At 49.8% G+C, this 21,976-nt stretch overlaps 2 protein-coding genes, 1 long non-coding RNA gene and 1 pseudogene across 4 annotated transcripts in view; 3 read left to right on the forward strand and 1 right to left on the reverse strand.

The window, feature by feature from the left end:
• The window catches only part of LOC139790595 (zinc finger protein 883-like), a 39,208-nt gene extending 35,872 nt beyond the window's left edge, over nt 1–3,336 (forward strand). The window contains exon 3 of one of the 2 annotated variants that reach the window (XM_071732465.1): nt 2,446–3,336. The gene's annotated coding sequence lies outside the window, so the exon portion shown is untranslated. The remainder of the gene's footprint in view (nt 1–2,445) is intronic. The other variant, XM_071732466.1, reaches the window with a different exon arrangement.
• On the forward strand, nt 1,537–18,289 carry LOC139790611 (zinc finger protein 135-like). Its single transcript, XM_071732486.1, has 2 exons — nt 1,537–2,428; nt 17,673–18,289. Exons 1-2 carry the CDS (start codon nt 1,753–1,755, stop codon nt 18,263–18,265), a joined length of 1,269 nt encoding a protein of 422 aa, XP_071588587.1. The 5' UTR covers nt 1,537–1,752; the 3' UTR covers nt 18,266–18,289.
• Nucleotides 6,888–7,892, forward strand: LOC139790544 (olfactory receptor 14J1-like; annotated as a pseudogene).
• The window catches only part of LOC139790612 (uncharacterized), a 301,741-nt gene continuing 294,655 nt past the window's right edge, over nt 14,891–21,976 (reverse strand). Inside the window, exon 3 of the long non-coding RNA XR_011723555.1 lies at nt 14,891–14,951. This is a non-coding gene — a long non-coding RNA (uncharacterized lncRNA). The remainder of the gene's footprint in view (nt 14,952–21,976) is intronic.

Here is a 21,976-nt window from a genome sequence, read left to right on the forward strand (position 1 = left end):
CAGCACTTCTGATCTCCCTTGCTCTGGTTTAGTTGGAGTCTGCAGCCTCTGAAAACTCAAGGTTCTGTGAAGAGAAAAACTATTTTAGAATGAATTCTCTTCTATGAGCAGAAACAAGCTGAGTGTGAAATGGAAATGAAGGAAGAACCTTCAGGGCAGTAACCCTGACCTGGGTTGGTCATTGTCCCCCTGAGTTTACACCTGAAAGCAGTGAATTAACAGCCTCTTATCTCCAGGGCCTGTGGGCTTTGTGTTGAGGTTGGGTCAGCACCACCCAGCTCTGATGTGTCCCCTCCCATGTGGCCCATGCCACAAGCCTGATGTCCCCAACCCCCCAGGACACAACCCTGCTGTGTCCCCCCTGCCAACTTCCAACCTCACCCCTCGGGTCCGGTCCCTCCCCCCCGAGGCCCCTCCCCACCTTTTCGTTCTCCCCCTGCACTTCCCATGATCGCGCTGCAGCTCCCGGGAAGTTTCACTCCTCCACCTTGGGACTGCACCCACACCCCCCGCCCTGCAGCTGGGACCCCCAACTGTTGAGTGCCAGAGCATCGCCTCCCCCCCACCAGCTTGAGCTGTGTCCCCTCTGCAGGTAGCGAGAGATGATGGGAAGTTATGGGAGGGGAGTGGTTATCCCAGAACTGCCCAAACTGGGGGTGAGCAGCACAAGATGGGGGATGGAGGGGGATGGGTGAGAGGGGGGAACTAAACTTATCTCTGGGGTGAGGGTGGTGCGATTGGCAAGACTCCAACTCATCTAGAGGGTGGAAGAGCTGTGATTTTATCTCCCTCAAAATAATATGCGGGAAGACCAATAAATACTGGTGGGCAGGGATGTGATAAGGGACCCCAAAGTCATGCCAAGGGTTTGGGGTCTGCAACTGGGGATCCTCAAATCACCCTCGAGCCAGGGATAAGGATGGCAAGTCCGGAATCCTTCCAGGGGACTTCATAACCCCAGGGCTTAGAAGCCACAATCAGGGACTCCCTTAGGAGACCCCAACGCATCCCACTGGATGGCAGCTCATCCTGCATGTGGGTGCAGTAGGGGAATCCTATAGGCCATGGTGGGATTTGTTACCATGACAGGGGACCCAAACTCATATTGAAGTGATTGGGTGGGATATAAGACCCCTGATTTATCCCAGCGGTTTAAGACAGCAATGGGGGAATCCTAAATTACCTCTTCCAGTGTCCAGTGTCCAGTACAACTGGGCCATCACAGCTCAAGCCAGGAGTGGCTGAAAACCAGAGCACCCCCTGCCCCACACAATGGCCCCTTTGCGTTTCGGGTTCCAGCGTAGATCCTAAAGAGGAAGTAAAGGATTATCAGTGAGTGTCCAACTCTATGGTTACCCTCCCTATTTCACCTCACACTCCATTTTCACTCACAGTAAGTTTATGTAGGTTTTGGCTGCCACCAAAACAAAAAAAGCCCAACCCCTATTTTGTCACCATACTAGGGCTTCTTTCTGAAACACGGGTTGTCTCCATCTGGGCAAAAAACTCTCTGGGAGTCATAAGGATAGGAAAGATTTTGGTATAAGTGTAATTTTGAAAATCATTGAAATTCATGCAGGAGAAACGTTTGACACCAGTGAGGAATGCAGGAGAAAGTTTAGGATCTGCTCAGCCCACTTCCACCATCAGAAAATCCATCAGGGTGAGAGACCCCAGAGGTGTCCTGACTGCAGGAGACGGTTTAGCGACATCTCGGATCTGGTCCAACGGTGACACCATCACACAGGCACCATGTCCTACACCTGCCCTGACTGCGGGAAAGGTTTTCAGTGGAGATCAGCTTTAATCAAGCATCAACGGATCCATACGGGTGAGAAACCCTTTAAATGTTCTGAGTGTGGGAAGGAGTTTGCCCAGAGTTCCCATTTATCATGGCATTGCCGCACCCACACGGGAGGGAGACCTTATAAGTGTCTGGAGTGTGGGAAGGAGTTTGCCCACAGTTCCCATTTATCACGCCATCACCGCATACGTACAGGAGAGAAGTTGTATCCCTGCTCTCACTGTGGGAAAGCCTTCAACAACAGCACCTCTTGGATTAATCACCAACATGTCCACACTGAGGAAAAACCCTACACGTGTCCCCAGTGTGGGAAGGGCTTCACATCCAGCTCGAGTCTCACCCGACACCGAGGGATCCATAGGGGTGAACGTCCCTACAAGTGTCCCGAGTGCGGGAAGAGCTTCACAGCCAGCTCGAGTCTCACCCAACACTTACGGATCCATAGGGGTGAACGTCCCTACAAGTGTCCCCAGTGTGGGAAGAGCTTCACAGCCAGCTCGAGTCTCACCCGACACCTACGGATCCATAGGGGTGAACGTCCCTACAAGTGTCCTGAGTGTGGGAAAAGCTTCAGGCAAAGCCACACTTTGAAGAACCATCAACGCCTCCATACCAGTGAAAAACTTTAAAGCAACTCACAGTGCAAGAAGAGATTTTACTGGAAATTAGATTTCATCTGTCATTACCTGACCCAGCACAGCCATCACCAAGTATGAAGGGTCAAGTTGCCCTCATTTTCCAAGCTCCATCACACCAATGATGCTTTCTTCATCTTCTTGTGGAAAACAAAATGGAGTCAGCACAGGAACCACTTCCTGTCCCATCCAAAATTTCACTTTTAATATTTGTTTCAGCGTCATGAAGGCTTTTTTCCAAACAAGGAAAAAACAGGAAAGTATTTCCAATTATGACACCCTCCTAAAGGGATGTGGCAGGATGGGATCCTGGACACTTTTCCTGCAAACCAGGCTGGGCGTGCAGCTGAGGGAGCAGTAGAAGAGGGAGGCAGCAGACTGCAGGACAATGCTGACAGCAACAGAGCAGGATCATCTCTACTACATGGTTTTTAAATCCTTCCAGGGATGGTGATTCTACCACCTGCCTGCACTGACCATTTCAACACCTAACTACTCTCTCAGAAAAGAAATTCTCCCCCAGATCTGACCTAAACCTCCCCTGGTGCAACTTTAGGCCATGTCCTCTTGTCCTCTCATTGTTCACTTGAGAGAAGAGGCCAGCACCCACCTCAACACAACCTCCTGTCAGGGAGTTGTAGAGAGCAAGAAGCTCTCCTCTCAGCCTCATCTTCTCCCAACTGCACATTCCCAATTCCCTCAGTCTCTCCTCAGAGCACTTCTTCTCCAGACCCTTCACCACCTTGTAGATGCCTGAAGACTCCAGGAGCTGGCACAGCTCTTCAGAGGAGTGTTACTGCTCCTTGCCTGTCAGGAGGGATGCTTCATGAGCTCTCCTGAAACCTCTGTGACACCAAGGGTGATGTGATGGGACACCTCGAGCAGCCTGCAGTAAGGCTTCTGTCAGCTGTCTCCTGAAATAAGAGAATTACATCTGGAATGGTTTCTCACGAGGATGGAACAAGCTGGTGACAGCTCAGTAGAGAAGAATCTGGAAGAAAAGCTCCAGAAAATCTTCCTTGCTTGATTGATTCATTTTTTGTGAAGCAGTAGATTTATAGAAATAGAAGTAGTAGCTTAAAGAAACATATATGCAATGGTTTTACAGAAATAGAAGTACAGAAGTTGTAGAAACGTATAAGCAATTGTTAAGGGAGTCTCATGGAAATTTACTGGCTGACTAACTAATGGCTGACTAGGTAGGTGTGTGTATGGCAATGGAATGTAATTACTATGGAAAACTTATCCATGAGAGAAGATAATGGGATATGAAAATGTTGCTAAAATCTGTAGAAGAACCAAAACCGAGAGAAAATTAATTATAAGTTCTTTTTGCATTTATAATTGTGCTGCATTTGTGTAAATTTTCCATTCTTATTTGGTTTTGTTATGCTCAACTGCTGTGAAGTTTGTGATCACTGTACATTGTGAATTATGTTACTGCATGTAATGCCACCAAAAGGTCTCGGATTTTGGGTGACCTTTTACTGTCCTAAAAGACATCAATTTGTAAAGTGCACCTCTTGAACACTTGAATTAGAAATGCTTTTGGAGAACTAAATTCCCAGGTACATCAAGTCCCAAGGATGTTGCTACAGAACCCTTAGCTTTGGAGGTGACATTGCTTGAAGAACAAGGACTCTGCACATCATACATATCACCACTGCCTGAACTGAAGAAGCTGGAGTGAAGATGCTAAGCTTGTAGCTTAGCTTGTGATAAGCTTGTGATATTTGGAAAGCTTGTGATAAGCTTGTGATATTTGGAAACAGGGGGCTAGGGGATTGGATTGTTGAGATGCAAGAGTACTCATTTGAGTATGTGGTTTTTGTGATTCAAACAATCAGCCTTTGTGATTGCACAGCCTGAACACTGAAGTATCTACTTTTGTGCTTTTAGAATATCTATATTCATGCATACTTGAGAGTGATTTGTGTTCCCTAAAAATTACTTGAAAATAAACTTCAATTCTTAGACCAACAGAATTGATGTTTTGACTGTAGAGAAATAGACCTTGAGTATCCTTTCATCTTAATCTGATCAATGGGTATTTGGATAGTCTAAGGAGGCTGTCACTTTTTATTTACCTTCAGAAGGTAACCTTTCCCTGAAAGGGAAGCACTGGCCTGGGAGATGGAATCTCCTTTGGCTGTTGTCTGGGTCAGGCCATGGGATGTGACAGTCCTGTGCTGTTGTGCCAGCAGCAGGTGGTTGTGCTGGAGTGCCCTGACATTTCCTGTAGCCCCCCAGGGCTGTGCTTGGCCACTCAGTTGAGCAGCTGCCCTGACTGAGGTTGGAGCAGCCCTGGCACCTCCAGTGTCACCCGTGGCTTGCGTGGGAAGAGGAGGGAAAGGAGATTCCCCCTGGCACTGCCTGGGTGTCCAGTGGGAGAGTGGGAGAAGCAGAGGTTGTGTCTCTAGAGGGGAAGTGGCTGTGCTGGAAAGGAGGGAGGGAGGGGACATGAGCCATGACTTCAGTGTGTGTCCCATTGGGTTCCTGGGGAGCCCCAGGGAGAGCTGGAGGGAGCCCCGAGAGTGTTGAGCAAGTGGCAAAGTCTGGTGCTGGTCCTGTGCTGCTGGGCCGGGCTCCTGAGCCTGAGAGAGCTGCTGGCAAGCAGAGAGTGCTGCAGAGAGAGAGCTCTGGGCAGGAGCAGCTCCTCTGCAGAGCACAGCAGGGCTGAGGGCACTGGGGGAGATGAGCAAGGCAGAGAGAGCTTCAAGGGGAGAAGATGGAGGGAATGAGTGCCAGCTGAGTGGAGGAGAACCTTCTCAGCTTCTGCCATGGTGTCTGGTGCAGGGCAGTGAAGCTGGTGCAGTTGCTGGAGCCATCTCCTAAAGCTGCAGAGCCAGAGGTGCTGAGAGCTTTAAGGGGGAAGGGGCTGGAGGTGGAAGGGGAATTGTGAAGAGGAGGGAGGGGGTGTGTGCAGGCAGGGGTGCCCAGGGCTGTCCTTCAGAGCAGGGTCCTGCAGCCCAGGGGCTGTGTGCTGGGGCAGGGACTCTGCTGCCTGCCTGCCTGCCAGGGGCAGCTCTCAGCCTGCCCGGGGAGCTCCCTGGTGCTGGCAGAAGCTGTGGCTGGCAGGAGACAGGGAGCACAGGACAGGCTCCTGGTGCTGCTGAGAGAGGGATGAATTGCTCAGGGCTGCTCACAGCTCCAGCTGATGCCCAGAATATTTCTGGGGGGACTTTTCAGGAGTCTCTCCAGGGAAGGGATTACCTGCTCCAGTCTGGGCTCTCCTTAGGCTCTGCTTCAACTTTTCTCTTCAGGGCTCAGCTTGGTGGGATGGAAACTCAGCTGTGCAGAGGAGAGCAGGGGCTGAGACTCCTCAAGCATAACCTGGACTGGGAACCTCCGGAAGTGCCTCCACCCCCCAGCAGCTCAGCTCAGCCTCCCCTTTCCATTGTCCTCGGGGGTGTGTACCCTGTTCTTCAGCTTCTGCAACCCCGAGTGGCTGCAGGGCAGAGCTGAGCACCCAGGGGCTGGGCTGGGCTCTGTGAGCAGGGGCAGGAAGGGAGACGGGGCCAAGGAACCAGCTCCTGGCTGGGGCAGCTCCAGGCAGCAGATGTGTCCATGGCAAGGAGGTGTCCATCTTCCCTCTGCCCTCTGGAGCTCTGGGCAATGCCCTCTGTAATGCTGGGGAGGAGCTGACCCTCCCTTCATCAGACCAGCTCCCCCTTCTCTGCACGCAGCCACAGGCAATCCTCTTGCCTTGCTCTGTTCTCCCCGAGTGCAGCAGAAGTGCTGGGGGTTTGAGACATCCAAGAACATTCCCTGGGAGTGATGCGGAGAGCTGAAATAAAAATGCAAACCTCCCTGAACTTGGCTTCTGCCATCCTGGTTCCTTAGTACTGGGAATGCAGATGCACGTGACCCCTTTTGTTTAGCACTGCTTTCATGTGACAGACTTCACCACTAACAGTGTCTCTTTTTTGGGGGTTCCTCTTGAGCTGCAGTCTGCCCCCCAGAAGGAAACAGATGAGAGCAGAATTGATGGAGAGATCACATGTCCTCACTGCTTTACCAGACTGACACTTTACCTCCAGATATCCCTTAAAGACCAGTAGATATCTCAGGCACATCTCCCTTAAAAATACTCATCATTATTTATGACGTAAGTAGAAGAGAAAAAATGAAATGTCTCCCTTCAGGTATGCTCTGCAGGCTGGTACATTGAGGGTAAAAATTCTAAAATGTTTGTGGATGTCTACAGTGGATTTATTCTGAATTCCCATCCATGTTCCTTTTTACAAATTTCTGTAGGGCAGGACTGACACCTGCAGAGCTAAGAGTGCAGCCATTTCTCCATATGACAGCATCAGCCAGCACCAACCACAGCTCATGAATGGGACTTGCCAAAATTCTTCCTGTATGGAGCAAGGTTCTTTGGGAATTTCGGTGAGCAACTGAATGGATCTTCCAAGAAAATTCTGACATTACTTATATAACATTTTCTTTCTCTGAGAGTGCACCATCCCCAGAGTCATCAGAGGTCCAACAGCAGCTCCATCAGGCAGTTCCTCCTGCTGGCATTTGCAGACAGGCGGGAGCTGCAGCTCTTGCACTTCTGGCTCTTCCTGGGCATCTACCTGGCTGCCCTCCTGGGCAACGGCCTCATCATCACCACCATCGCCTGTGACCACCACCTCCACACCCCCATGTACTTCTTCCTCCTCAACCTCTCCCTCCTCGACCCGGGATCCATCTCCACCACTCTGCCCAAAGCCATGGCCAATTCCCTCTGGGACAACACGGACATCTCCTACAAGGCATGTGCTGCACAGCTTTTCTTCTTTGTCTTCTTCATCACAGCAGAGCTTTCTCTCCTGACCATCATGTCCTACGACCACTCCGTGGCCATCTGCAAACCCCTGCACTACGGGACCCTCCTGGGCAGCAGAGCTTGTGTCCACATGGCAGCAGCTGCCTGGGGCACTGGGTTTCTCACTGCTCTGCTGCACACAGCCAATACATTTTCCCTGCCTCTCTGCCAGGGCAATGCCCTGGACCAGTTCTTCTGTGAAATCCCCCAGATCCTCAAGCTCTCCTGCTCACACTCCTACCGCAGGGAAATTGGGCTTCTTGCTCTCAGTTCTTTTCCTTTTTTTAGTATGTTTTCTATTTATAGTGTTCTTGTATGTGGAGATCTTCAGGGCTGTGCTGAGGATCCCCTCTGAGCAGGGAAGGCACAAAGCCTTTTCCATGTGCCTCCCTCACCTGGCCGTGGTCTCCCTGTTCATCAGCATAGCCATGTTTGCCCACCTGAAGCCCCCCTCCATCTCCTTTCCGTCCCTGGACCTGGTGCTGTCATTTCTGTACTTGGTGGTTCCTCCAGCAGTGAACCCCCTCATCTACAGCCTGAGGAACCAGGAGCTCAAGGCTTCTCTGAGGAAACAGCTAATGATTTTCAGCAGTCATAGGCAGCTTCCTGGCCTCTGCAAATAACTCACACTTTGTGTCAAGAAAGTAAAAGTATGTCCATTTTTTTTTTCTCTTTTCTTCAGCTGTGATTTTCTTTTCTTGAAAGTAATACCATTATTCATCTTTTTTACTGTACTACCCACCCACCTTTTTTGACCAATAAATTTTGTGTAAATTAAGATCCTATACTAGATTTTAGACAAATAAAAGAACCTGTAGAAAGTTATTTGTCTGCTCTCCTTGCTAACTGTTTCAGGAATGAATGGGAAGTGAAAGCCCCTCCCTGGCCGCAGCAGCCCTGGGAAGGCTGCTCTGTGCCTGGAGCAGTCAGAGCTCTTGAGGAGCACAAGGGCCAGGGCTGTTGTGCTGGGCTGGGCAGAGGGGATGGCCCCGAGGGGCTGCAGAGCTCTGCGGATCTCCTGGAGAGGAGAGCAGGGGACACAGGGTGCCTCCTGCTCCTTTTGCCATGCATGGTCACCCATCTGGGGCTCTGAGCTCTCTCTGCCCCCCAGGAGCTGCTGTGCCCTTCAGAGGGGCTGGGGCTGTGGTGGGACTGCCCAGAGCAGCCTGGGGAGGGCACTGGTGTGGGGCCAGCAGCAACTGGGCTGTGCTGGGAGAGAGGGGAGGGGAGGTGGGAGAGCCTGGAGGGAGCTGTTCTGGGCTGGCAAGTGAAACCCTGGCAGAGAAAGCCATGGGTGTGTATCTGGCCCTGCATGAGCACTCGAGGGCAAAAGCAACATCTCCCATGTGTTGGAGACCAAGGCTGAAGAAGAAGGGAAGTGCAGGGCTCCTGCTGATGGGACAGGGATCTGAGGAAGAGGAGACACCAATGATGCTGAGGGACTCAATGCCTTCTGGGATGGAGTCTTTCCTCAGGAGCTCTCCCAGGCTTCTCTGCTCCATGGAAGGCATCAAGGAACAGCAGAGCTCATCTGGAGAGAAATCTCAGAAGGACAAGTGCCAGTGTCTGCCCCTGCAGGGGACTCACCCGGGCCATGGCACAGGCTGGGGCTGCCTGGGTGGGAGCAGCCCCGTGGGAAAGGTCTTGGTGGGCACTTGTCATGACCTGGGAGGGCACCCAGGGAGACACAGCTCACACCCCCTTGCTTTCTAAACTCCTTCTCAGAGAGGAGCCAAGGTGCTGCTGGATCCAACCTTAGTGCCAAACCTGGCCCTGCTGGGGAGAGGGACTGAAACCATACGGTCCCAGAAAATGCTCGACAGCTTCTCTGACACCACTGACTGGTACAGAGTGAAAGGACTGAGGGTCACATTATCACTTAGAGGAGCAATTCTTTCCCTAGGAAAGAAACAAAACAAGCCTAACAAAATCAGACAAACAAACAGCGATAAGAGGAATGTTCTAGGGAATTTCTAAATCCTCAGCCCAGAGCAAGACTGATTAGAGGGATGGGATCAGAAGCATCCACCCCGGACACTGAGGCACACAGTCTTCTCAGACCACTTCAGGCTTAATTCTGTCCCTCAGTTTTTAACCATCCCAGCAAAACTGTACCGTTAGGAAATTTCCACAAAGGCGGTATAGGTAATCCTTCTTGGAGTGATCATGGGAAATACAAGTCTGGTCTGTCACATCCCTTCACAACCAAACAGTTCTATGACTTTATGATGGAACTTCTCTTGGTAGTCCAAAACCTCCACAAAGGTCACCTTGGAAGGTTTAGACTGGAGGGAAAGAACAAGAAGTCTCATCCCCAGGGTATCCTTGTGTTAGAGCTTTACCCAGAGGGCTCCTTGATCAGCCCAGGGTTTTGTTTTCAAGGCAAAGCCAGGGAGAGAAGAGAGAAAGCAGAGAAGGTGTCTGGAAATGCTGGGGTGAGAGTTAGGTGGGAAAGCAGGAAGGGTGACAACAGCCTGAAGGGAAGGAGCTGCAGGCATGGACAGTGTGGGACAGCCTGCAGGAGAGGTGGCCAAGGGCTCTGTCAAGGAGTGAGGTCATTGTCCCCTTGGCCATAGCAGTGTCCTGGGCCACCAAGGCTGGGGAGAGGAAACTTTCTCTTGAGGCTCTCAGGATCTGCCTTCCCAGGGCCTGGGGTCAGGGCTTGGCCTTTCTGCTGCATCCAACAAACCAAAGGGTTTTCTCAGCATTACAGCCACCAGCACAGAGCCTTTGCCTCCTGCAATCATGGCCTCCAGGGATCTGCTCTAACGAGGCCATGGGGAGGCTCTGGCAGGCTCAGGGGGGCCCATCAGTGTGTGAAGGTATTTTGGGTTTTGCTTCTGACTTTGACTTTATCAGAGATTTTTTTTTTTCTTCTCTCAATATCTGAAGTTCATTTAATGAGCCTGAAAAGCCCAAAGGAGCTGTTTATCTTTTGTTTTTTCCTTCATGTCTTCAAGACCTGTAAAGCTCCTTAGAGTTTTCAATTTTGTTCCTGGTGGATATCAGGATGACGATTTCAATGTGCACCTTTGCACTCTGATTTGAGAGGGAATATTTCATTACTTTGTACTTCAGAGGAGAGGTTCTAGCAGCATTGTCCAAGTGATAGTGACCCAGAGGGTCTCCTCAGGAGGTCTGCACTAGCAGGAGAAGCAGTTCCTTGAGGTGTGACCCTGGATGGACACCCTTGCTCCTCACCTCCCCAACCCCACCCCTGCTCTCCTTGGCCCCTGGCACTTGCATCACTTCTCCTCCCATCAGGCTTCTCCCCTGGTCTCTGCAGCTGGATGGTTCAGCTCCTTTGCACCAGCTCCCTCCTCTTTTCCTTAGAGAACTGCTGCACACGGGCACAGCAGGAGTTTTCCTCTCTGCAAACAAAGCAAAGCAAAGCATGATAAAGTTTCATGGCCAATCCAACACATTCCTCAACCATATGCAAAGTACGAGCTGCCCCTCATGAGGTCACCTTTCTACAAGGGATAATCTTATGAGAAATCCTGGAAGACTTCCAGGATCTAAAGGGTACCCACTGGTGCTTTGCTATCACATCTCTAAAGACTGAGAATACAGAACGGCTGCATGCTTTGCTTGGCCTTTCAGATAAATCCTTTGTAGCGGGGTTGATGAAAACTGAAAACCAGCAGGTGCCAATTGCTACTTCAATAGTGCATCGAAGACAATATCACACCAACAGGGATGCTGGGATCTCCATTCACAAGCTGATCCAGCAGCTAGAGAGCCAAGGAGTGATCAACAGGACTCACTCACCCTTCACTCGTCCTCTGTGGCCAGTGCCAAAGCCAAAGGGAGAGTGGAGGCATCATGGAGATGCCCACGAACCTTCACGTCGAGCTACTGAGGAACATGGAAACAACCAATGAGGAGATGAGGCTGCTCAAGTGTTCCAAAGAGATCTGGACTGGGACCATAAAGGTGAACTGGTTTTAGCTAGATGGGCCCATGACACTTCAGGTCATCAAGGCAGGGATGGAACACACCGATGGGCTCGTGACCAAGGGGTTGAGTGACCTTTGGACACTATTGTGAAATTATCCATGACTGTGACATATGTGCTGCAATTAAGCAAGCGAAAAGGTTGATACCTCTGTGGTATGAGGGGAGATGGTCAGAATATAGGTATGGGGAGGCCTGGAACATCGACTGTGTCACACTGCCTCAGACCTACCAGGGTAAGCCCTGTGTGCTGACAATGGTGGAAGGAAGTACAGGATGGCTGGAAACATACCCTGTGCCTCATGGCACAGCCCGGAACACCATCCTGGGCCTTGTGGCTACATGGTACACCAGAAAGAATTGAGTCAGATAATGGAACTCATTTCAAAACAGTCCTATGGGTAACTGGGCCAAAGAACGTGGTATTGAGTGGGGATACCATATCCCCCATCATGCACCAGCCTCAGGGGAAATTGAAAGGTACAAAGGACTGTTAAAAACTACCTTATAGGCAATGGGTGGTGGAACCTTTAAAAACTGGGACAAGCACTTGGCAAAAGCCACCTGGTTAGTTAACACCAGGGCTTCCATCATCAATCCAGCTGGTCCTGCTCAGCCAGACCTTCCACACACAGTGGATTGGGACAAAGTGCCTGTGGTGCATGAAAAGAATCTGATGGGGAAAACAGTTTGGGTTTTTCCTTCCTCAGGCAAAGGCAAACCCATTCGAATTGTGCCTTTCGCCCAAGGGCCTGGACACACTTGGTGGAAGATGGAGAAGTACAATGTGATTATGTATTCACAAAGGAATCAAACACTAGGTGAGAATAAATAATTTTTGCATGGTTAGCTCAACCGGTAGAGTATGGAATTTTCAGGGTCGTCAATTCATGCCCCACATTAATTGCTGTTATGTGAATTGTTGCATAAACTAACAGTGTTCTGTGAGTGTTTTTCAGGATAATGCTGTGGTGATCAAACCAGAACTGGTTTCATCAACTGGCATCCAGTAACTTCCTCAAATTAACATCTGCAATCTGAAACCTGTGGACCATGGACATGAACTGTTGCAATCATTTCTTGCTTTAAGAGTCTGCTACAGTAGATGAACATCTGCAATCATAAACTAAATTAACTCAGTGGGTTTTAGTAGAGAGAATTAGTAATAATTTCTGTATAGGTGTATTTAGGGATAAGAGATAGTAATGACTGGAGCAGACACAAATGCTATGGAATAAGGGGTGGAAAGTCCTGGTTTGGCCCAGGATAAAAGTAGTTTTCTGTCTTGTATTTTTGCTTTCAGCTAGGTCCCTCCTAAGCAGCTGCACTTGCTGAAATGAACAGCAAGTTTCTCAGTCAGCGTCTGCTTCTAGGACTGATAGGACTCGATGTTTATAGTTAGAGCTGGAGAATGGTCTGCAGAGCCAAGGGTTTCAGCTGAACAGCTGGAGTTATGGCCATCAGGACAGCTCAGTCTCACTCTTCTCCATCAGCTCTATCTTCTGCCTCTCCAGTCACTGTGCTGGAAGCTGCTTTATGCCCACCTCAGGGTGAGAAAAAGAGAGGGGGTTTTGAGGACAGGATCCCAATCACAAAGCATCCAAAGCATCCTCCAACCCTTTGCACTCCAACAGCCATGAGGGATTGCTCCGTTGTACATTTGTAAAATTTTATTGAGTATTTTCTTGTTAAAAATGACCGAGACTCAATATTCTGTTAATGGTTTAATTTAATTAATAAAATTGAAATTGATTAATAAAGTTGAAATTGCAATAAGCAAAACAGCGCTGGGTGCATGGGGAGTCTCCGCTCCACTCACACGAGCAACCCCTAAAACTCTGGAATTACCTTTTATTGATTACAATTCTATGAATATTCAAAAGGAGATGGGTTCACATCCATGTTCATAGGGATTACATCATGCCATTATAATATTCATGATAGGTGGAGTCCGGGCGAAGTCCTCTTTTGGGGAGATATCCGGGGGTCGTCAGGGGGTCTTTGGATGAAGTAAGAGGTCTTCCTCAGGCTTGAACTTTTTACCTTTCTTGATTTTGCTGACTTCATTATATTGTTACAAGGAGATATCAGACCCTAGCCATAACTTTCCTCTTATCTGCTGGTTGTGACATCTTTATGTTCTTCTTGTGCAAATGTTCACATTCCTTTGTTAGCCTTGGCAATGTCTTGTTTTAAGAACAGGACCTGCACTTTTAAATATCTTTGAGACAGAAGATAATCTCCTCAGGGCCTTGTATTGTTCACACTGTTTCAGTGGAAAATTACATGTCTCAACTGCTTTGCCTAGCCCCCTATTCACTTCTTACTCAGTTTAATTCTTTTCCTGACTTTTACTGGTTAGGAATACAAATTCATCAACATATGTTACAGGGGGGTTGTGCTTCCCCTTAATTGGTTGTGCTTCACAAATTTAACCCCTTAAAAGGTGTTAAATTAAGCACCTTTTATATCCAGATCAAATTCAAACTCAGTCGCTGCAGATTCAGACGAAATATTTCCTCAGTGTTCCTCAAGATCCCAAAATACAGGTTCTTCACTCTCTGTTCAAAAACCAATCCCCACCCAGAGCAGAGATATTTGGTTTATTAAGATCTTCCCAGAAAAGGTGCCAGGAGACATTTCCCCAAAGCCTGAAGGGCCTCTGGAGAAGAATTTAGTGTTTGCTGTGCAGATCAAAGACACAGAAGAACCTTCAGGGCAGTAAAGGCTGCCTTGGTCATTGTCCTCCTGATTTACACCTGAAAGCACTGATTCAACAGCTTCTTATTTCCAGGCTCCTGAGGTCTTTGTTTTGTGATCAGGTCAGGAAGTGTGTCCTCCCATTCCCTCCTCCCCACCCCCTTTACACCAGCCCTTCAGGTTTTTAAGCTTGGAATAACTTTTGTGGCTGTTAACCCTTTTCTTTCAACAACAAATCCCCCTCATGAGACTCATGGGGGTATTTTATACATCCCATAACCTTCAATTTTGTTCTTGTAGAACCATGAATCACAGAATGGTTTGGGTTTAGGGGACATGAAAGATCATCTAGCTCCAACCCTCTGCACGGGCAGGGACATCTCCCACTTGAACAGGATGCTTTAAGCCCCTTCCAACCTGGCCTTGAGCAGTTCCAGGGATGATTCTTTTATAAAATGTGTAACCCTTGGAAATGGTGAAGGGGGTGTCAGGTGATCATTCCCAAAGCTCACATACCTTTTGACAAGCCTTGCAGTTTAGAAAGTTTTTGAATCACGGGAGAATCTGTTGGAGGGGAAAGGGGGGAATGAATGAATCCCTGAGGGTTGCAATGAGGCAATGTCTTAATAGCATCATAATAATAATGATCTAAAATTAAGAATGATTATGATGGCTCCTCTGGGAAGGTGACAGTCATGGTAAGCAGAGGAGGAGGTCCCAGGTGTGAGAACATTGCCTGGTAGGACTGGACACACTGGGGAAGACAGCCATGGAAGAAGCCAAGCCATGCCCCAAACTTCGATCATAGAATGATCTGGGCTGGAAGGGACCTTGAAAGTCATTTAGTCCATACAGGGAGACTCCTGGTGATCATACTGTGGAACACTGGGCTTGGCAGGCTCAAAGCATCTTCCCTGGATTTTAGCCCATGGTCATATGTATCGCTCATTCAGGAACAGGAGAGAGCCCAACACAGCACTTCTGATCTCCCTTGCTCTTGTTTAGTTGGAGTCTGAAGCCTCCAAAAACTTGAGGTGCTCTGAACAGAAAAAATATATTTTAGAGTGATTTCTGTCCCAGGATCAGAAACAAGCTGAGTGTGAAATGGAAATGGAGGAAAAAGAAGAACCTTCAGGGCAGTAACCCTGACCTGGGTTGGTCATTGTCCCCCTGAGTTTACACCTGAAAGCAGTGAATTAACAGCGCCTCTTATCTCCAGGGCCTGTGGGCTTTGTGTTGAGGTTGGGTCAGCACCACCCAGCTCTGATGTGTCCCCTCCCCCTGCTCATGCCACAAGCCTGATGTCCCCAACCCCCCAGGACACAACCCTGGTTTCCCCTCCCCTTCCAACTTCCAACCTCCCCCCCTGGGCAAGTTAATTACTGCTGAACACCAGGGGGGGTGTGGCTAAGCCAGGTCTCTTGGGCTGCAGTTTGCCTGCAGTCTGCCTGATACCTGCTCCTCTTGTCTTGATAAGATAGCTGAGGGCACTTACACTGGGGGGTGGATACTTGCATGTATATGTGTGGCAATAATCAATGGCAAGGTTAGGAATAAGTCTTTTGTCCTTGGACATTTTGTTGGTGTTGTCTTAGCATTTTCAGTGCTATGCTTTGATGTTAAGCTACAAGGACAGTTTGTTTGTTTTATTATGTGTTGGTTGATGATAACGATGGCTACTCTGGGAAGGTGATGGTCATGGCAAGTAGAGGATGAGGAGGTCCCAGGTGTGGGAACATTGCCTGGTAGGATGCGACCCACTGGGGAAGGGAGCCATGGAAGAAGCCAAGCCATCCCCCAAAACTTCAGTCATAGAATGGTTTGGGCAGGAAGGGACCTTGAAAGGTCATCTAGTCCAACTTCCTGCTGTACAGGGAGGGTGTGTGTGGTCATACTGTGGAACACTGGGGTTGGCCACGTGGGAGCAGCTGCCCTGGACTTTAGATCATGATCACATGGATCCTTCATTCCAGAGCTGTGGAGAACCCAACACAACACTTCTGATGTCCCTTGCTCTTGTTTATTTGGAGTCTGCAGCCTCCGAAAACTCAAGGTTCTGTGAAGAGAAAAACTATTTTAGAATGAATTCTCTTCTATGAGCAGAAACAAGCTGAGTGTGAAATGGAAATGAAGGAAGAACCTTCAGGGCAGTAACCCTGACCTGGGTTGGTCATTGTCCCCCTGAGTTTACACCTGAAAGCAGTGAATTAACAGCCTCTTATCTCCAGGGCCTGTGGGCTTTGTGTTGAGGTTGGGTCAGCACCACCCAGCTCTGATGTGTCCCCTCCCATGTGGCCCATGCCACAAGCCTGATGTCCCCAACCCCCCAGGACACAACCCTGGTTTCCCCCCCTGCCAACTTATAACCTCTTCCTCCCCAGGTCGGGTCCCTCCCCCCCGAGGCCCCTCCCCACCTTTTCGTTCTCCCCCTGCTGCTTCCGGTGATCGAGCTGCAGCTCCCGGGAAGTTTCACTCCTCCACCTTGGGACTGCACCCACACCCCCCGCCCTGCAGCCAGGACCCCCCAACTGGTGAGTGCCAGAGCATCGCCTCCCCCCCACCAGCTTGAGCTGTGTCCCCTCTGCAGGTACTGGGAGGTGATGGGAGGTGATGGGAGGGGAGTGGTTATCCCAGAACTGCCCAAACTGGGGGTGAGCAGCACAAGATGGGGGAGGAAGGGGGATGGGTGAGAGGGGGGAACTAAACTTATCCCTGGGGTGAGGGTGGTGAGATTGTCAAGACTCCAACTCGTCTAGAGGGTAGAAGAGCTGTGATTTTATCTCCCTCAAAATAATATGTAGGGAGACCAATAAATACTGGTGGGCAGGGATGTGATAGGGGACCCCAAAGTCATGCCAAGGGTTTGGGGTCTGCAACTGGGGACCCTCAAATCACCCTCGAGCCAGCAATAAGGATGGCAAGTCCGGAATCCTTCCAGGGGACTTGATAACCCCAGGGCTTAGAAGCCACAATCAGGGACTCCCTTAGGAGACCTCAATGCATCCCACTGGATGGCAGCTCATCCTGCATGTGGGTGCAGTAGGGGAATCCTATAGGCCATGGTGGGATTTGTTACCATGACAGGGGACCCAAACTCATATTGAAGTGGTTGGGTGGGATATAAGACCCCTGATTCATCCCAGCGGTTTAAGACAGCAATGGGGGAATCCTAAATTACCTCTTCCAGTGTCCAGTGTCCAGTGTCCAGTACAACTGGGCCATCACAGCTCAAGCCAGGAGTGGCTGAAAACCAGAGCACCCCCTGCCCCACACAATGGCCTCTTTGGGTTTTGGTTGCAAGTGTAGCTCCTAAAGATGAAGTAAAGGATGATCAGTGGGTGTCCAACTCTCTGGTTACCCTCCCTATTCCACCTCGCATTCCATTTTCACCTACAGGATGTTTGATGTAGGTTTTGGCTGCCACCAAAACAAAAAAAGCCCAACCCTTATTTTGTCACCATACTATGGCTTCTTTCTGAAACACGGGATGTCTCCATCTGGGCAAAAACCTCACTGAGTGTCATAAGGATAGGAAAGATTTTGGTATTAGTGTAATTTTGAAAATCATTGAAATCCATGCAGGAGAAAAGTTTGACACCAGTGAGGAATGCAGGAGAAAGTTTAGGATCTGCTCAGCCCATTTCCACCATCAGAAAAATCCATCAGGGTGAGAGACCCCAGAGATGTCCTGACTGCAGGAGACGGTTTAGCAACAGCTCGGATCTGGTCCAACGGTGACACCATCACACAGGCACCATGTCCTACACCTGCCCCGACTGTGGGAAAGATTTTAAAAAGAGATCAGCTTTCATCGAGCATCAACGGATCCATACGGGTGAGAAACCCTTTAAATGTTCTGAGTGTGGGAAGGAGTTTGCCCACAGTTCCAGTTTATCACGCCATCACCGCATCCACACAGGAGAGAAGTTGTATCCCTGCACTCACTGTGGGAAAGCCTTCAACAACAGCACCCATTGGATTAATCACCAACATGTCCACACTGGGGAAAAACCCTACACGTGTCCCCAGTGTGGGAAGGGCTTCACAGCCAGCTCGAGTCTTACCCAACACCTACGGATCCATAGGGGTAAACGTCCCTACAAGTGTCCCGAGTGCGGGAAGAGCTTCACAGCCAGCTCGAATCTCACCCAACACCTACGGATCCATAGGGGTGAACGTCCCTACAAGTGTCCCGAGTGCGGGAAGAGCTTCACAGCCAGCTCGAATCTCACCCAACACTTACGGATCCATAGGGATGAACGTCCCTACAAGTGTCCTGAGTGTGGGAAGAGCTTCAGGCAAAACTCCCATTTGAAGAACCATCAAAGCCTCCATACCAGTGAAAAACATTAAAGCTACACCCAGTGCAAGATAAGATTTTACTGAAAATTATTTTCAGTCATTACCTGACGCAGCACAGCCATCACCAAGTATGAAGGGTCAAGTTGCCCTCATTTTCCAAGCTCCATCACACCAATGATGCTTTCTCCAGCTTCTCGTGGAGAACAAAATGGAGTCAGCTCAGGAACCACTTCATGTCCCATCCAAAATTTGACTTCTAATATTTGTTTCAGCGTCACGAATGTTTTTTTCCAAATAAGGAAATAAGGAAAAAATATTTTTCCAAATAAGGAAAAAACAGGAAAGTATTTCCAATTATGACACCCTCCTAAAGGGATGTGGCAGAATGGGATCCTGGACACTTCTCCTGCACAGCAGGCTGGGAGTGCAGCTGAGGGAGCAGTAGAAGAGGGAGGCAGCAGACTGCAGGACAATGCTGACAGCAACAGAGCAGGATCATCTCTACTACATGGTTTTTAAATCCTTCCAGGGATGGCGATTCTACCACCATCCTGGGCTGACCAGTCCAACACCTAACGACTCTCTCAGAAAAGAAATTCTTCCTCCTAGACCTCCCCTGGTGCAACTTCAGGCCATGTCCTCTTGTCCTCTCATTGTTCACTTGAGAGAAGAGGCCAGCACCCACCTCAACACAACCTCCTGTCAGGGAGTTGTAGAGAGCAAGAAGCTCTCCTCTCAGCCTCATCTTCTCCCAACTGCACATTCCCAATTCCCTCAGTCTCTCCTCAGAGCACTTCTTCTCCAGACCCTTCACCACCTTGTAGATGCCTGCAGACTCCAGGAGCTGGCACAGCTCTTCAGAGGAGCGTTACTGCTCCTTGCCTGTCAGGAGGGATGCTTCATGAGCTCTCCTGAAACCTCTGTGACACCAGGGGTGATGTGATGGGACACCTCGAGCAGCCTGCAGTAAGGCTTCTGTCAGCTGTCCCCTGAAATAAGAGAATTACATCTCGAATGGTTTCTCACGAGGATGGAACAAGCTGGTGACATCTCAGTAGACAAGAACCTGGAAGAAAAGCCCCAGAAAATCTTCTCTGCTTGATTGATTCATTTCTTGTGAAGCAGTAGACTTAGAGAAATAGAAGTAGTAGTTTAAAGAAACATATATGCAATGGTTTTACAGAAGTAGAAGTACAGAAGTTGTAGAAAAGTATAAGCAATAGTTTAATGGAGTCTCATGGACATTTACTGGCCGACTAACATAGGTAGGTGTGTGTATGGCAAGGGCACATGTGATAATGGAATGTTGTTACTATGGAAAACTTATCCATGAGAGAAGATAATGGGATATGAAAATGTTGCTAAAATCTTCAGAAGGACCAAAGCTGAGAGAAAATTAGTTATGAGTTCTTTTTGTATTTTTATCTGTGCTGCATTTGTGTAAGTTTTCCATTCTTATTTGTTTTTTTTATGCTCTAGTGTCGTGAAGTTTGTGATCACCCTTCATAGTGAATAATGTTAGTGCACGTAATGCCACAAAGAAGTCTCTCATTTGGAATGCCCTTTTAGTGTCCTAAAAGACATCAATTTCTAAAGTGCACCTATTGAACTGAGGAAGCTGGAGTGAAGATGCTAAGCTTGTGGCCATCATGATATCATTGCCTTATTATACTCCCTTATGATATCATCATGCCTTGTGATGTGTGGACTCATGGGGTGAGGGGATTGCATTGTTGAGATGTCATTTGAGTATGTGGTTTTTGTGATCCAAGCAATCAGCCTTTGTGATTGCACAGCCTGAACATTGAAGTATCTAATTTTGTGCTTTTATAATATCTGTTTTCATGCATACTTGTGATTTGTGTTCCCGAAAAATTACTTGAAAATAAACTTCAATTCTTAGAGCAACAGAATTGATGTTTTGATTGTAGATAAATATTTCATTTCATCTTATTGTGATCAAGGGGTACTCGCATGGTGTCAGGAGGCTGTCATTCCTTGTTTACCCTCCAAGGGTAACTTTTCCCTTAAAGGGAAGCACTGGCCTGGGAGATGGAATCTCCTTTGGCTGTTGTCTGGGTCAGGCCATGGGATGTGACAGTCCTGTGCTGTTGTGCCAGCAGCAGGTGGTTGTGCTGGAGTGCCCTGACATTTCCTGTAGCCCCCCAGGGCTGTGCTTGGCCACTCAATTGAGCAGCTGCCCTGACTGAGGTTGGAGCAGCCCTGGCACCTCCAGTGTCACCCGTGGCTTGCGTGGGAAGAGGAGGGAAAGGAGATTCCCCCTGGCACTGCCTGGGTGTCCAGTGGGAGAGTGGGAGAAGCAGAGGGTGTGTCTCTAGAGGGGAAGTGGCTGTGCTGGAAAGGAGGGAGGGAGGGGACATGAGCCATGACTTCAGTGTGTGTCCCATTGGGTTCCTGGGGAGCCCCAGGGAGAGCTGGAGGGAGCCCCAAGAGAGTTGAGCAAGTGGCCAAGTCTGGTGCTGGTCCTGTGCTGCTGGGCCGGGCTCCTGAGCCTGAGAGAGCTGCTGGCAAGCAGAGAGTGCTGCAGAGAGAGAGCTCTGGGCGGGAGCAGCTCCTCTGCAGAGTGCAGCAGGGCTGAGGGCACTGCCTGCAGGCAGCAGGGCAGGGCAGAGAGAGGAGGCAGAGAGAGGAGAAAGGCAGCCTGGGCTGGGAGGAGAGCTGAGAGCTGCCTGGGCTGGGGGAGAGAGAAATCTTCCCAGCCTCTGCCATGGTGAGTCTCTGGCTGCAGGGCAGTGAAGCTGGGCTTCCTGGAGGGGGTCTTCCTTCTCCAGCTGGCAGCCTGGGCCACAGCTGCTGGGATCCTTGCGGAGGATTTTGGTGGGCAGGAGGAAAAGGTTTGGCAGAGCAGGGCTGTCCTGGAGCAGCGTCAGAGGGAGAGGCCATGGGGCTGCCTTCTGCTGGGGATGGCTGCAGGGGCTGAGGGGGTGTGTGCAGGCAGGGGTGCCCAGGGCTGTCCTTCAGAGCAGGGTCCAGCCTGCCAGGGGCTGTGTGCTGGGGCAGGGACTCTGCTGCCTGCCTGCCTGCCAGGGGCAGCTCTCAGCCTGCCCAGGGAGCTCCCTGGTGCTGGCAGAAGCTGTGGCTGGCAGGAGACAGGGAGCACAGCGCAGGGTCCTTCTGGTTTTATGACGTTTCTGTGGGTCAGCAATGCTCACATATCCAGATCACACCAGAATATTTTTGAAGGGATTTTCATAGGCAAAGTCAGGGCAGAGATTTGTATTGAGAACTTGGCTTTTGTCAGGCTGTAATTTTCTGTCTTGTTAGGGTGGGATAGAACCTAATATGGGGAGGTGAGGTCAGGGGCTGTGAGTCCCTACACCATCACCCTCCTGTGTGCTAGGAACCTCAGCCAGTGCTTTCACCTTCCTAGAGATACATCCAGCATCAGCTTCCCAGCTCCATCAGGGTCTGTGTGACAGCACAGCCCTCAGCCAGCCCGTGGGGTCTGGGGTGTTGAGCACCTTCTCCTCCATCTGCTCACAGGAGAGGTGAAGTGCATCTGTGCTGCCATGTGCCCACCTCCCCCTACCCAGGGGCTGGAGGTGCCTGCCAGGCATTATCACCATCTGGGAGGGGTTGTGCAGGGCTGGGGGAGGGAAAGGCTTTCCTGAGTGCCTTTCCTCTGCCTCTCTCCATGCCCCCCTCAGCTGCTGTTGATGTCAGGCTGGGAGCGGGAGTTTCAGCTGCAGGCACAGCTCTTGGGGCTCCTGCCATGCAGATGGTTTCAGGCAAGGAGGTGTC

Source organism: Heliangelus exortis (genome assembly GCF_036169615.1).
Source record: "Heliangelus exortis chromosome W unlocalized genomic scaffold, bHelExo1.hap1 SUPER_W_unloc_2, whole genome shotgun sequence".
Classification (NCBI taxonomy): domain Eukaryota; kingdom Metazoa; phylum Chordata; class Aves; order Apodiformes; family Trochilidae; genus Heliangelus; species Heliangelus exortis.

Bases quoted from the DNA above. Each gene is read 5' to 3' on its own strand.
- LOC139790611 (XM_071732486.1), top strand. From the start codon at position 1,753: ATGTCCTACACCTGCCCTGACTGCGGGAAAGGTTTTCAGTGGAGATCA. The intron at 2,429-17,672 runs TTTAAAGCAACT...CAGGCACCATGT, and splicing joins CCTCCATACCAGTGAAAAAC to CCTACACCTGCCCCGACTGT.